Raw genomic sequence first — 16,495 nt, 5'->3', positions numbered from 1 at the left:
CTGAAAATGGCAGTGGCAAACCATGGATTAATTAACTCACGGTTTGCTAATGTTATGCACGACACCCAATTTCATGGGGGCCCAGATGTCATTGTGTTCTGCTCATCACTCACTCATGTTTTCCTACCAATTCTTCCATAGTTAGTGGGAGATTCAGGAGAGATAAAAGGAAGTACTTCTTCACACAGTGCTACTACCAGTATCACAACTAGTGTGCCTATGTACACCAGTTGCTAGGGAACACAGACTGGAGGATGCTGTTGAACTCATGTCTTGTTTATGAGTTTTATTGTTTATTTATTTATTACATTTATATCCCACCTTTTTTCCTCCAAGGAACCCAAGGCAGCATATAAAATTCTCTTCCTCCTCTCCATTTTATCCCCATAACAACCCTCTGAGGTAGATTGGACTGAGAGTCTATGAGTGGCACAAAGTCACCCAGTAAGCTTCCATGGCCGAGTGGGGGTCTAGAACCTGAATCTCCTGACTCCCAGTCCAACACTCTAGCCATTACACCACACTGGTGCCTAAGTTTCCTAAGGGCAGTTTAAGAAACTGTGTGAACAGGATGCTGGACTAGATGGACCCTTGGTCTTACCCAGCAGGACTCTTCTTATGTCTTTTTCTTACTGCAGAAAAAAGGGGGGATTTGGAATTGCTGTTCAGAAATGACTTTTCTTTGGTGGTGCTAGGGGACCTCCGTCTGGAAGCACCCTAATATTTGAACCTGGGAGATCATAGGGGAGGGGCTGCCAGTATGTTTACTTTCCACAGTGAGCATCACCTCTGCCCTGGGAACAACTCTGGCATGGGAACTATGTTGTTGGCTCCTCTCCTAAGATCCGCCAGGTCCAAACCTTACTTGTGAGGTGGATCCAGTGGGAAGTTAACGCCACTGCGGTACGCTTAGGCTGCAATCCTATGCACACCTACCTAGAAATAAGCCAACAAGTAAATGAGCGTTGGATTGCACTGCACACGTGAGTTTGTGGCGGCGTGCAAGGCCTACATATCCTGTAACCCTGAAGGTTGAACCCTGGGAGGCACGAATCAGAGGCTTGGGGCTAAGGCAGGACACGTTGCCATTGAAAACCCGGGCCTTTACTGCTTTGCTTCTCCACCTTGAGAGCGATGCCCACCGCCACCCCTAGCGCCCAGGCTAGAGTCTGCGAAGGTGGTCGAGCTGGGATCCTCAAGATCCCCATGGATTCACAGCCGCACACGAACAGAAGCCTCGCCCTCGCCCCGCTCGGCCGGGTGAGCTGGCATTGACGGTTCCGTACCGCAGTTAAGAGGGAAGAGGTTGGGGCCAGGCCGCCTGCACGGCTACAGAGAGCGCCGTGCCGCCGCCGCTACCTTTGCTGGCCACACCTGCCCGTGCCCGCCTGCTGCCCCCGCCTCCCTGCTCAACCTGGTCAAGCTGATCCCGCTCCGTGTGCCTGCCCGGCTCCCGAGGATGCCACTTCTTGCAAGCAGCAGCAACAGCAACGCCCCGCTCGCAAGAATACAGCCTCCCCGCTGTGGAAGCAGGCGAGAGAGCTCCAAACAGAGGGAGGTGCTTGGCGCCGCACCTCCAAACTAAAGCCCCCGGTCGACTTGACTTCCCCAGGCGCTCCCGATCCGGCGGGGAGTTAAGGAGGCGGGAAAAGCCACATGCCCCTTTTCGCCACGGGGCAGAGGGCGATGCCCGCCTGCCCTTTGCCATGAGCCTGGCCCGTTCCTCTCCGCCTCCCTGCCCAGCCCAGCCCAGCCGGCAGCCGCGGGAGGCGGGTGGAGCGCACGGGGAGGCGGAGGGCGCAGGTAGCCAAGGAGGCAGCGGCGGCGGCGGCGGCAGTTGGCGGAGGAGCGGATCGCCGTAGCCTGGCCCCGATGGGCGAGCTCGAGGCGCGGGAAACGCTTGGGCCCGGCGCGCAGCCCCCCCTGGGCAGGGCCCGCGGCTGCGAGCACCCCCACGCCGGGGCCGGGCGGCGGCGCAGAGCCGTGCGCGCCCTGAGCCGACTGGCCCGGCGCCTCCTGCAAACTTTGCGGGGGGCGCGGCAGCAGCGGCGGCGGCGGGAAGGCGCCGAGGCGGAGGACGACGAAGGCGGTTTTAAGCGCCGGCCGGGGCCGGGGCCGGGGCCCGAGCGCGAGCGCGGCCAAGCAGGCGGCGGCGGGGGCGCCCGGCTGTCGTTGGGCGCTCTGAGCCCACCCCCGGCGGCGGCGGCGGCGGCGGCGGCGGCCAGTTCCGGGGATCTGCGCCCGCTCACCCCCGGCGCGCAGGGGCTCAAGAACCACGGCAACACGTGCTTCCTAAACGCCGTGGTGCAGTGCCTGAGCCATACCGAACTGCTCGCCGCCTTCCTCCTGCTGGCATTGCCCGATCAGCAAGGGCCGCCCGGACTGGGATCTGGAACTGCCTCCGGAGAGGTCACGCAACACTTGGCGGCACTAGTTCGCGCCCTCTGGACCCTGGAGTACACGCCGCAGCTCTCCGCAGACTTCAAGGTAGGTCGAGCGGGAAAGGGGCTGGGTGGGTCGGGGTGGGGGTGGGGGGCAAGCAGTACGACTGAGACGAGACTTTGGAGCAATAGGTTGGGAGGAAAGCGAGACGGCTCCGTGTCTAACGGCTGTATCCTTCCGAGCCACCTGTAACCCTCCGATAAAGCACTTCCGATTTAATCCCACCGTGATATGCTCCGAATCTAAGACCAGTTGCTCTGATCTCAAGTTAACTTGAAAGTCTGCCAGAGTCTATATAGAAACGAAACGACTGACGCTCGGGGTGACCACGCGTGAATTCGAACTCTCAACATCGCCCGCAGCCTTTGTTCCTTGGCGCTCAGGGGCTCCATTGGGCAGCGGGAGGAGAATCCCCTCAATTACGCTCCTCTCTCCCGCCGGCAGCCACCTGTTCAGTCGCACCAGACTCTTTCAAGTAAATACACTTACCTGTTGTCATTCCTGTGCAGGCCGATTTGGCGATGGGCCAAGGGAAGGTTAATTGCCTAAGGGGAAGGAGAGGAGAGGAGGGCTACCACTGACAACCAGCTGGGTAGCTGGGGCCCTTCCAAAAATTCGAAGATGAGAATAAGACCAGGTCGTTTTGGGAGGAAGGCAGAAAGATCCATGTGATCAGAGATGAAATGTAGGTTCATACTGGAGCAGCCTGATTTGCTTCCTATTCTGTGCAAGGATAGTAGTTGCTCGGGGGACCGACTGTTGGTCACGTCTTTGCCCACAGTCAGTGTTTGGGAGAAATAATACTTTCAATCTCTGGGAGGGTTGTTTTGGGTTTTTTTTAGCTCTGAGGGGATAATAGAGAAGTGTTGGTATAACAAAGCCAAGGGAGAGAGAGAGAGAGAGTCTATACTGGAGGGCATCGTGTTTAGCTGCCTCAGCTGCTTCCACCTTCTGAGCAAAGGCATTGGGAATGAGGTGCATTGGAGAGGCAGGAACTATGATATGCTGAACTCTACGGGGTTCCGTTTGTATGGTGCTTTGAAGCTGAAGCTGAAATATTTGTTATTGCGGAGTTGCTGTGGAAGCCCCTCCCAAACCCCCTTTTTGCTAGTGTGACGGTCATGGAGCTGAACATGCCAGCGGGTGGGGAACAAAGAACCGAGAGGCCGAAGCACTGAGCCGGCTTCCATTCTCTGTCCTGCAGAGCACTGTGCCAGCTTCATGCCAGCAAGGGCAGGAGACGCTTCTCATCCTTGGGTATCTCAAGTGCTGCAACTGGGGCGGAAGTGGAGAACGGTTTGAACCGGCCCTCTTGCTCTTGTGCCCTGTTCGGTTTACTGAGGTCCCCAGCTAGAGTGGCAGAGCAATCCTTGGGACAGCTGGGCAGGAAACTGAGGTGGGTTTGTGCTATGGAGCCTGAGGAGTGACGCAGAAGGAAACTGGGGAGGAAGACTCAGCCCAGAGCTTAGGAACATGAGCTGGGATGAAAGGGAGATAGTCAAGCCTAGACGTCCCTGCTTGCCACAGGATATGGCCACCCCTCATTAGCCCAGGTCTGACTGAAAAGGATGTCCTTTGGACTGTGGGCCGTAGGTGTTGCTTGCAGGTGGGCCTCCATATTGCTGTTCATAAAGCTCAGTGTATTTAGTAAGCGAGGTCCCGACAGCACTGCCCCTTCATTAGAGGGCTGTGTGTGGAGCAGTGCATTGAGCCAGGGGTTTGCCAGGGTGGCTTGTTTCAATTCCTGCTGCTTACTGAATGTGCACTGTAGAGGGCTTGGATAGCAATGGAGAAGGAATGATGATGGGCCTCTCTTCCAAGAGGGAGGGGGAGCAGCTGGGATGGCAGTGCTGAAAATTCCTATTTGAGGGGGTTGAGGACTTTTTTTTTAGGTGGTGGTGGGGAAAGGAATGTGTTCTCTAGAGAAGTGGACCTAGGAGAGCTAGGATTAGGAGGCCCTGTGGGCCGAGGGCTTCTCATTTCTATTTGTTATTTGAAGCTATTATCTGGTCACTCTTGTTGACAGATTGGATTTCTTTGGAGGTGTGCCTTTTCTATCTCTGATGCTCAGATTTGGCTGCTGGCTGTCAGAGGTGGTTTGAAGCAAAACGCCTGAGCTGTCCATGGCGTTGGAGAAATCTTGTGTCACTAATTCAGCGCTCTGACATTCCTGCTGATACCAGGATGGGTGTGTGTCTGTGTGTGAGTGTGTATGGCTCTTTCTGTCTTGACGCCGCCACCGCCACTGTCAAAGGTGAAATTGTTTTAAGTTGGCGGGGGTTTTTTAGTTGTTTTTTTTACCTGTAAGAAATCTGTAAGCTAAGGAGGAACCCCAGGTGGATACTGGATTTCAGGCAAAGCTTTAGAATCCTACAGAACTTCATTTTGTAGTTGTTTCTGGAAGCACAGAGTTCAAATTCTACAGGGGATAAATCATCAAAGCATAATTAGTATCAATGTTCAACCTTAAAAATGGTGTGTGCCCTGGGGTATAAACCAAGGGGTAGGTTCTGCACTACAGATGTCACACTCTTATAATCTGCAGCCTTGTTCCAACATTGAGTATCCACACTTCCTTGTAATGTTCATAAGTTCATATAAAATGTCTTGTTTATATTAGATTCAGAGATCTGGGGTTTTGCAGCTTTTGGAAGTTCATGGCACAGAAAAGAGGTGATAGTGGAAGGAAGATTTGAAGGGCAACACAGTTGTATAGATGCAGATGGAAAGAAACTGGGCCCAGGACACTTCAGCGTTTGATAACTGCATGTGTGAATGAGCCACTGCAGATCTGTCACTACAGAAATAAACACTTACATGTCACCCAGTGTCACTTCAGATGCAGGCTTTCAATGGTGTCTGTTCGCACACTCATCTGCTGGTCCTCAAGTGCAACATTGATGGATAGAGTGTGCAGATTTGCATTTTACTTTATTTTTGCTTTAGCTGGGAGGGCTGGAAAAATGCAGTGCTTATTACTTTTGAAAGTGGAGACTCACGTGCTTTTGTTTATGCCCCCACTTCCAAAGCTTTAATTGTGCCCCCATAGGTGCCTTGACCGCCTCGCCAACCTTCCCCATTCCCTCCCCCAGTGGGAGCATACAGATCCTCTCCGTCGCCCCCCTGCTAGCAATGAGGAAAGCGTGCTCTGAATCAGAACCACTACAGTGTGGGCATGCGGTCCCTGATCCAGCATCCCATGTGGCCCTCGGGGCTGAAAAAAGTGTGTACCCCTGTTTTCTGCCAATGGCATCTGTACAAGAAGCTATATTCCTTGCAGCTTAATGTCACAGTGCTCATGTAAATTTCTGCACTATTTATTTATTCTCCACTCTGGAAGGAGGGTTGAATTGTCTGTGGAAAGGTGTAGGCTTCCTGTTTCATGCAATTACTTGGGATGGAGCAAGTGATGCCAAACACAGTGGGGCTGTCTTCCGAGTAAACATCCATAGGTTTGTGCTGCTGTTGCTGGTTCACACACCATCACAGATGTAACATTATAGAAATAAAAGAAATAAACAAGAACTTTCATATCATCCAGTGTCACCTCGCCTGCAGGTTTTCATTGGAATCAATTCCGGTCGTCGGCCAGCCATTGAGTTGAGTAATGAAAATGATGCAAATGCAGAATATGAGCCAACCGCCTGCCCTGCTTGCTGTCAGCCTGTGCACTCACCAGCTTCTCAGAGACATTTTCCCACTGCAGAGTGGACATAGCATCTTTATGGGGTTTGGGAACCGAGCAGTGCAAAAGAAGGATTTCCCCAGGGACCTGGTGAAAAATGTGAATGTAAAACTGAGGCTTTTCACAGCCCACTCCCTATTGCTGAAATGAATGCAAGTCTGCCTGGTTTTTCCCACTACTGGAATTTGGGTGCAGGATGGGCAATTTCTCACACAAGCAACAAGGCTTTGGAGTACATTTGGGGGTGGGGGTGAGTGTGGGGGATTAAAGTCTATCCTGGATCTCCGTCTCTGAAAGCAATGAAAAGAAAGCAATGTGTTAAGCCCCTGTTCAGCCTTAGTCCATGTTTTACAGTTTTAGCTGCTGGGCGGGAGGGCCCTTTGGCGCTCCCCCACCCCATTTGTTTATTGTGATGTTGAGCAGTGATGTGTGAGGCGGGCTGTGTTTCTAGGAAACAGCACGGCAAAGGACCCCGGGAAGGAGACTGTGCAGGAAAGAGACGACGAGAATAAGAGAGTCCTGTTGAGAAAATCTCCCTCGTCTCGGTGCCATCACAGACAATTTCACATTCCTGGGGAACATAATCTGCCCTTTTCCAGTTCCGTTTAGTCTCTCTCACACATGTCTGGGTTACAAAGAGTTTGGGAGTGAAGCGGTCGCATTGAGTCACACACACAAACCCCCTGTTGTCTGGTCACTTGGGAACTGATTGCTGTAGGGAGCCTATTTGGTAACCTCACCCTGAGAACCCTGGGAAGATTTTTTCCCCTCTCTCTTCAGAATTCAGCCCTTAGTTTGCTGGTGATGGGCTGGTGGAGAAGAGAGAGGCTGCTGCTGGTAGAGAGAGAAACGAGCCTTGGCTGCTCAGCTACTGGGTCCAGCATGGACTGAACTGGGTTGCTCCTGCAACAGTCCATTTGAATCCTGAAGTGCAGAATTGGATCTGAAGCCCTCTTTGCTGCTGTTGCTTTCCCTCCACCTTTGCCACTCTTGAGCAACCTTAGCTTGTCCCCTTGGGCCTTTCTGCACTCTCAGATGTCCCCCACAACTACAATTTATACTTTGGCTGATACTCCTGCAAGCTCCAGTCCAATTGTACTCTATCATAGTGCTGGAGAGTTCATCAAGTACCAGCACTGGGATGGCATAGTGGGGTGTACAATTGTACTGGAGCTTGCAAGAGCAACAAGGATGCCCCCATTTCGTGTGTACTCTGTAGTTTTACGAATTAAAAAAAAAATCCTTCCTGGGTGTGCACTTCCTTGTTGTCAACATCAAAAGCTGCCGCCAAAACTGGAATCAGCCAGTGCTTTCCATGTGCTGGGGAAAAGTATGATGTGTGTGTGGGGTGGGTGGGTGGGTGGATATGTGGGACTTGCTGTCCTCATGAGCTGACACCTGGAGCTCACAGGGTTCTAGCTCATGGAGAAAACTGTGCACATTCTTTTGGTTTTTCCCCTTCAGAACTTTCCCACACACATGAACAGCACTGGAGAAGGGATCAGCATGGGGCAGGATAGGGGTGGGGGATGAGCATGTATGCCCTGCTGTTTCTCTCCATGTGATCACAGACATGTGGAGAGAAAGGCCTGAATAGGCTTATTAAGTCCTGTGTTCTGGACACTAGGCTTCTGTTAATGCAGCCTAAGATTGCATTAGCTTTTTTAGCAGTTTCATCACACTACTGGCTCATTGCTTGTAATCTATCAATTAAGAAAAAACCTAACTATTGGGGTTTTGTTGCATGCCTTTCTGAGCTATTTATACTAGTTTGCATATTTAATGCACATATAGCCTACCTTTTCACATTGTCCAAGGCAGCATACACGCGGAATGAAATCTATAAAATTATCCATTAAAAATAATAAACAATAATACATATCCCAGTACAGTAAGACCAAAGCAATGTAAGCATTAAAAGCTAGCAACAAAAGTCGATCAGGAAAGGGATGGGAAAATAAGCAGTCCCCCCCCCCCCCCCTTGCTGCTGAAAGAAAACTGTGAAGGTGCCAGGTGCCCCTCTCTATTCAAGAAAGGGCCTTTTCAATTATGGTGTCCCAACTGAAGAACACCACAATTGAATAGGCCCTATCTTGAATAGGTGTTGTCATATCTAGACCTGCTCCCCCTGGGTCAGAAGAAGGTGTTTCAGATGATCAGTCAGAATCAGACTCAGAAGTAGAGGAGTCGGTGCCAGAAACAGGCCAGCCTGTACCAGTGGGGGAGAAAGCTCTCACGAGCTCTTTGCCAGCTGGGAGTGAACTGTCTCCAGAGCTTACCTCATCAAGGGCAAATAATACACCGTCAGTGGGAAGCCAACATTCTTCCGCAGGAGAAAGCATGGACAGGTTAGCCGATCCTAGAGTATGCCACCGACTAAAACGTGTGGGGGGAAAGGAAGGCAAGAGGAAGTCAGCCCGGCTCGCATCTCATCAGAAGCTGCCTCAGAACTAGTCTCTCTGAAGTTAAGGGGTCTTGGGAAAAGGCTTTCTATTCTTCTTGATAGGACAATTGTCTCGCTTAGTTTGCATAGTTTTGCCTAGGGGAAAGTTCCAAGAGATTAGACTCCCAGTGGGAAGAGATTTTATTGCTTGAATAAAGCGTTGTGGATTACTTAGCAGGTGTGGTTATTGTCTCTCAAGAAGGCAGCAGGTTTTGAGAAACACGACAGGTGTTTTCCTAAGCTCTTATCAGTGGGGGCACCTGGGGCAGGTCATCTGCTGACAACTGTGGCAAATGTCAAGTTCCTTTGGGATAAGGCAGTCCTTGAGATACTGTGTAAGTTGCTCCTGTGGTCCTGAGAGTAGACAGGGCCAGGAGGGTCCCACTGGAGGACTAGCATAGGAATATAGGAAGCTGTCTTATACTGAGTTAGACCATTGGTCCATCTAGCCTAGTATTGTTGACACTGACTGGCAGCAGCTCTGCAGGGTTTCAGGCAGGATTCTTGCAGTGGGGAACGTTCTTGAACGTTCTGCGTGCAAAGCAGGTGCTCTACCACTGAGCCAAACATGACCCTCACAGCCTGGTCAAAATTGGAAAATGGACCCCATTATCTCAGGAGTCTCTGCCTGGAGTTCAGAAGTGCCAGTTCCCCATCATTCCATGGTACATTTCCATATTGGGAAACACCCAATATGGGTGTTGGGAAGCTCTGTTTTCATTCTGGGGCACTGCGAGGCAAGGGGCATGCAAATAATTAGTTACGCTAAGAGTTGCGTAGGTGAGCTTCTCTCCACGACTGCCTGGAGCCATTCTCTTTCCTTCAGTGGCTCCTATGAATGGCTGGCAAATCTTGTCTGACCTATTCTGACTGTCCTGTGCTGAAAATAGTTCACATTGTCCTAGCATAGTAGTAGAGCCAATCAGACAGGATTGGATGAATGGATGGCTCTTCCTTGTTCAGTCCAGATGCTGTCGATGTGGTCTGCTCTGAGATTGTTTAGCTCATGTTTATTTATTGACCATGTTTCTGCTGTGCCCATGCCTGTAATATCACATTTTCCATCGTGTTGCTGCCACCACTGCCACTGACCTTCTTTTTCATTCTTCTGACAGAACCTTGATCAGCAGTAAATGAAGTCGGGTGGGGAGGGGAGAGAAATAATCTCCACAGCAGGCGTTGAAATCCTGGGCTTGAAGGGATGAAGGAAACAGACCTTTTCAACTCAATGCAGAAACTGGTTAATCGGGAGTACCTGAATTTGAAGTGCATGAAAATGACAAAATTTGTTTAAATCCATATACTCTGGCTTAAGTCACTGGGATATACGAATAGCTTGCATAATGCTTTCATGGAAATTTATTTATTTATTAAATTTATGCCCTGCCTTTCCGCCAAAATAGCGCTCAAGGTGGCATATGCAGATTAAAAATTGAATTTCAATGAATACATAATTTAAAAACAAATGAAAAACAGAAATATAAATAAATAAACAGCACCCAACCAGTTAAAACTCACTTCCACAACAAACCAGCTTACACGCCAAAGGATTGGTGGCAGAAGGAATCTTAAGACTGCCACCCTCAGCAGGGAGATCCAGAGCCTTGGGAACAACCACTGAGAAGCCCTTCTCTAGCATCCTTCGATGGTGGTGAGACTGACAGAAGGCCGACCCTAAAGGTCTTATACAAGGGCAAGCTTGTATGTGAGAATACAGTCCTTCAAATATCCATACATCATTCCGCATTTATTCATGCCTTGGAGAGATGTCATTTCATGTTCTGTATATTTCATTTTTGAGTTCTCCTGACCCAAGTATGGCTATTCTTTTTGTGTTGTCTTTTCTAAGAGCTAAAACTTAAGTAGTCATCCAGCCAAAATGAACTATCTGTATGTGTTTTACATAGGTTCTGCATTCTAATAGTTTTGCAGCAGATATTATGCAGATATTCTTTCCATATACTAGATTCCTACAAGGCAAGTACCACAGCGGTGCATTTATAAGACTTTGAGCAACTTGAAATACAGCCAAAATGCTTGTTATACAATTGAAATCATCTTAACTCTGCAGGTCATTTCCACACCTGAAATCAGGAGCTTTTCTCTTTGATCGGACCTTGGAGACAAATGGAAGTTACTTCTTGTTTATCAGTGTCCTTTTCAGTTCCCAACTTTTAGTCTGGGGAAAAAGTAAAAGTTGCAATGCCTGCTAAGCAAGGAGCACAGTGTTCCGCTATTGCATCTGCCAAACCCCTTCTAGGTGTGTTACTGAGAATCAGTGATCAAAACTCTTTTGTTTTGTTCGTTGGAAGCTTTTTTTGAGAAACAGCTTTTCTACACAAGGCATTTATTGTGTGCTCATGATTCCTTACTCACTGTTGTTTATGGTTTTTTTTAGATGTTGTAATCCTCCAGTTTTGCTTCTATTTTTAAGAGCATTTTCCTGGGTTATTTTTTAGAAAATGGAGCATTATTTCTGAAAGTGAAAGTATTTTCCTACTTTTCCAATGTGATTAATTTTTTATTGTAAAATTTCAACAAAAAACACATTTGTATAATTGCGATATTTCACTATAGCACAGTGCCACCTGTGGCTTTTCTACACATTATTCCATACTCGTGGTTCTTTGTAGGTTCTTTAGACAACATTGTGACCCTCCAGTTTTGCTTCTGTGTCTAACCAACACTTTCAGCAAGGGTTTTTAGAGCAGGGAAAATGTGGCATTTAATTGTGAAAGCAAAAGAAAGCGCAATTTCCTTTTGTGGATATACACTATTCTGCTATACCACAGTGCCACCTAGAGGATACTGGAAAAGCAGGAAAGGAAACACTGCATAGAGGTAGGATCACAATTCTGCAATGAAACTGAAAGTAGATGCAGCAATTAACAGCCTTGTATGGAAAAGCTCAGAGGGATATCAGAAAAAGTTGTGCCTTCTCTACAGCAGCACTTATGCCAGAATGCAAGCAAGTTGGAAAAAGATGTTTATAAAAGTTTTCCCCAGGGTTTTGCCTTTTGGAGAAACAATTTTCCTTTTTCCTTTTCTTTCAACTTAGATTTAACTATTTCAGCAGCTTGACTCTTGGTCATCCCCACACTGAATCAGTAGCTGGCTTGCATCAGCCCCATTTCCGAACTGCCCCTCTAGAGACCTGGAAACTCAGACCCTGTCCCAACGAGGAGAAATTAAGCAAGTGACATTTCCCTCATAATTTTATTTCCATGCCAGAAAAAACCTTCCGTTTTTTAATTTCTGCATGTCTGTAAGAGGCAGAGGGACAATAGGAAAAAAGTTAGCAATTCTAAGTTTAAAAAAAAGGCTCAAACTTCTAGATTTTTTAAAGATAAGAAATAATATTTTACAAACTACTAGGAGCACCAACAATTTTTCATACAAATAGTTTTGATAGGACTCCCCCCTTCTTTTCCCCACTATACATTTGAACAAATACCGTTGCCTACAGTTAACCTATCTTGTGGGTTGCATACTGTAGCAGTTTCTGGTACCCACTCCTTTGTGAAACATGAAGTCACCCAGAGTGATTACAGAGTGATGTTTTATTATAGTAATATTCCCAAGCAAGTCCGTATTTAATTTCTGTTTAATAGGATGGTTATTATGTAGCCATAAGCCATAAGGCTTCATTGATGAGCTACCTGCTGAGGTTTCGCTACATGTTACAGATAAGTATCTGGAGGGCAGATCCGTTAGCAGTCGTTATGCTATCTAGATCTGTTAATAATCAAGTGCTCGCTAGCATTTAATTGCTCTTCACTATTGAAAGCGCATGGGCAGGAGGCTTTGCTGGAGGAGAAGGGAATGGGTTCGAATGGTTTCCGCTGTCCTCTCTGGCAACATTTCATTGCTCAGACTTAGGGGAGTCTGGTGTGATGCGTGGCAGCAGATGGGTTTGATATCCTAAGAGGTTAACCAAAGACCAGATCTGAGGGACAAATTGAAATGCACCAGATCCAGGAATACCCTTGCTGTTCTGGCAAAGTCCCAGCTGAAACAGGAAGCCACTTATAGCTCTTCCTGCCTAGGAGGGTCCAATGGCCAATCTGTATGGACGATGCCAGGGGGAATCCGCACGTCGTACCGAGACCGCTTCTAAGCGACCCCAGTGCGGCGTGAAAGCGATCGTGTAACTTGCCTTTGGAAGAGCCGAGGAAGAGACGACTTTGCCGCTGCCACCGCCGCCGCCACCCCCCACAGACCTCCTTGCCGACCGGCGAGGAGAGCTTGGCTGAAGAAGGCGGGGTTAAGAGCGGAAGAAGCTCTCCACCCCGCCTTCTTCCCCCGAGCTCTCAGTCCCAGCCGGCGAGGAGGTCTGTGGGTGGCGGTGGCGGCGGGAAGGACGTCTCTTCCTCGGCTCTTCCAAAGGCAAGTTACACGATTGCTTTCACGCCGCACTGGGGTCACTTAGAAGCAGTCTCGGTATGACGTGCGGATTCCCCCCTTGTCAAGTGCCTAAGAACACTTCATTGCTCAGGAAGATGCTCCAAATTGCAGTTCTGGTGGCTCACTGCATGGACAATTATGCATGGAGCTGAAACTCTCCTGATTTTAGTCCAATTCATTTCAGTGGAGCTCTTATGGTATGCTATGTTGGCAGTCCTGTATCTAGTACCGCTTTGTACACCTGCATCCCAGCACGATTTGGCATGATGCCCCTTGCTTGGCAAACATTCTTTTCATGCATACTTTTGCTGCATATTTCCAGGCTCTTAGCTTTCCTATCTTGGCATTCTGAACGTCGTACTTAAACAAGCGTAGCAGTATTCAGCGAACAGCTTGCTCTTGAAATCGAGCAAGTGAGAGAGGTTGGTGTGGAAGGGTGGAGTGTAGGGGAGTATACCTTTGGAGTGCAGGAAATGAATCCTTAAGGAATTAAATAAGGAGGATGGAAAAAAGGCAGTGTAACTCTGATTACTAAATGCTGGGAACAAAGAAGTGATGGCCATCTATTTCATACTTTGCTTCTGTGTGGCCAAAGATGTCTGGATGAATGCCATTGAAGACAGACTGTGACTAGGTATAGCTTTATTTTTGTTTTGTTCTGATTCAGCAACGCTTTCTTTACATTCTCAAAAATAAAGGCAGTTCCTTCTGTGATGGTGGCATCACAGTTGACTTATAGATTTAGGCTGTCACAAATACATTATCAACATTCACAAATCAGTATTGGTGATAACACAAACATCCTGGCATTGGTAAGCGAATGAACAAATATAGTGTGATAAAAAACAACAACCCAAAAAACCCAAGCAAACCATTATCCTGATTCAAGCCGCAGTGATATAACTGAACTCCTGATTTCACCTTACAATGAAACCAACACTGTTTTGTGAATGGTCACTGTTAAGCTTTAATGTAATTGCCTCTCTCTTGTACTTTCTATATTTCATTGCCCTCTGACTTTATGTTTACACTCTCCTTCAACTATGCCTGTCTAGGCAATATCTGCAACCTAGGATAACATTTCATGTATCTGATGAAGTGGACTGTAACCCATGAAAGCTTACGCCATCATATATTTGTTAGTCTTTCAAAGTGTCACAGTACTTTTTGTTGTTTTGCTGTAACAAGACTAAAATGGGTACTCTTCTGGCAACAAATGCACTGTATGACTTAGAACTAAGCTGCATACTGCTATGCCTCAGGGTCCTCTTCACAGTGGACAAGTGGTAGTACTTCTTAGGCCATTTCTACTCCTGCCTTCCCCCCACTCCCGGATCGTCCTGGGATCATCCCTGTGCATCCAAATGACACACAGGGGATCCCGGGAGCAGACAGGGATGATTCCTCTATTTGCTTCGGATAATCCTTAGGTGTAGAAAGGCCTCAGTATCCAGCTTGGTATACTAAGGGTGGTGATGGGTGAACTGATTGGGTAAGATTAGAAGAACTCCTGCAGTTGCTAGCTAGCCAAGGCAGAAAGACAGCTCTGTCCTGTGTAAGAGCAGCTTTGTTTCTGTACAGTGTACACCCAGCTGGTTGCAAATGGGCCTGCCACCTTTTTTTCCTGACAAAGCTCATGTGCTTTAACAACTCCAGAGCAGTCAGACATTCAAAAAGTACTACCTTTCCCACCATAGATGTGGCAATGGCAAAGGTTTCTCCTGTTGAGTTTCTGCCTATCCCACGGCTGGAAAAGGCACAGGTATCTGACCAGAAAAAAGTACTCCTTGGATAAGACCCTAGAGGCCAGAGGCTTTGGGCATGAGGAGCTTGTGCAGGATGAGAAGCATTTTCCAGTTTGTACCAAGCTGGGAGGATTGCGTGTGGAGCTGCAGCTAACTAGACTCCTCTTCATAGTGAAGTCTTCAAAACATTGCCTTTGTCAGCAAAGCACAGCAAGAGGTGGCTGGCTTTGCTTTGTGAACGAGATGGGTTTGTTTGCTGAAGCATGCGGGAGTGGAGCCTCTGGGGGGAAAGAGCAAAGTGGCCCTGAAAGGAAAAGGGGAAGAAGACCCTGAGCTCCTCCTGTCTTCCTCCTGGGTTCTCAATGGCCACGTTTTAGTTGTCATGGCAACTGTTTGGCAACTCAGTGGCAGGCAGAACCTGTGCTGTCTTCCTGTAGAGCGGCACCAGGGATCGATTTAGCATCCTCACCTATTGCAACAGCAATAAACTGTGTCATCCTTTTCCCTCCTAGCCAAATATCAGCAAGGACCAAGTTGCAGAAGGGCAGACTTCACCATTTAGGGACAGTGGAGGTCTGGGTTAAAAAGGGAAATCGGTGGAGTGAACGATTCTGACTTTGTTAAGTGGAATGACAATCTTTTTGCCAAAAATTGCCTAAGATAGCCTTTCCCAAAACCGGTGCCCTCCAGATGTATTGGACTGCAAGTCCCATCATTCCCAGGTTGGAGGAAGGTTGGACTAGGAATTTACATGGCTATGACGATGGGGTCATACATTGTGTCCTTTAGGACAACTGTGTTGTGTTGTAGGTAGACATGTGGGATAAAAATGTACTAAAATAAATTTTTAAAAAATGTCAGTCTAGGCCTGGGAGGACGCAGGTTCAAATCCCCACTTAGTCGTGAAGTTCACTGGGTGACCTTCAGCCAATTACTAGCTTTTGACCTAACCTCCTTCACAGAGCTGTTGTGAGGATAAAATGGGAAGAAGGAACCATGTATGCCTCCTTGAGCTCTTCAGAGAATGTAATATATAAATAATTTTTAGCTTTTAACCTTTTTGTTAAACAACAGAACAGTATTGATCTTGGATAAAAACCTCAATTTTGGGGGGCCTGTGTGTTTACAAGTTGAAAATTACAGTATTAAATGTAGAACTCTGTTTGAGACATACTGCATTTATCAACCTGATTCTCCTTGGAGGGGAAGTCCCCGTATTCCTTAATGTTAATATCCTGTTTTCTTAGCTTAAGAAATAAGGAGGAAATGCCAGACTGAACCAGATTCACAACTATTCAAGCCTGCTTACACCTGAGAGATGCTACCTGCTGATCAGGCCCAACAAATGCTAATCCTTCTACAGTTCTTCCTCTGTTAGGTCAGGGAGAGGTTATGATAATAAGACATTGTGCAAGTTCCAGGTAGTCCTGTTTGCGACTAGGCATAATTGGGGGCTAGCTAGGTACATGCATATGGCAGTGGATGGGGAAGGACTCTTGACCAGACACAAAAGAGGGCAGGGCTCCTGCAGCTTTAACTGTTGTGATGGAGGAAATTTCACCAGGGCTGCATGCATACAAATGACACCTGTTGAAATTCCCTTTGCTGTACAACTGTTAAACATACAGGAGCCCTGTCCTCCTTTCCATATGGTACTTCCATGCTCAACCTCTATGGCTATTCCTTCCTGTTCACCTTCCCTTATTCTGCTTTTATTTGTAATTCTATGGCCTTTCTTGTCCTTGCTTAAAATACATTATTTTCTTTGAAAACTGC

At 47.9% G+C, this 16,495-nt stretch overlaps 1 protein-coding gene across 1 annotated transcript in view; it reads left to right on the top strand.

The window, feature by feature from the left end:
• The first annotated feature begins 1,134 nt into the window (after positions 1 to 1,134).
• USP43 (ubiquitin specific peptidase 43) overlaps positions 1,135 to 16,495 on the top strand; it is a 117,870-nt gene continuing 102,509 nt past the window's right edge. The window contains exons 1-2 of the mRNA XM_063121525.1: positions 1,135 to 1,260; positions 1,744 to 2,487. Coding sequence (XP_062977595.1) covers positions 1,135 to 1,260; positions 1,744 to 2,487 — 870 coding nt within the window. The remainder of the gene's footprint in view (positions 1,261 to 1,743; positions 2,488 to 16,495) is intronic.

Source organism: Elgaria multicarinata, chromosome 3, assembly GCF_023053635.1.
Source record: "Elgaria multicarinata webbii isolate HBS135686 ecotype San Diego chromosome 3, rElgMul1.1.pri, whole genome shotgun sequence".
In the NCBI taxonomy this organism is placed as follows: domain Eukaryota; kingdom Metazoa; phylum Chordata; class Lepidosauria; order Squamata; family Anguidae; genus Elgaria; species Elgaria multicarinata.
The sequence above is the reverse complement of the archived record's forward strand: the minus strand, read 5'-3'. Positions and strand labels throughout refer to the sequence as shown.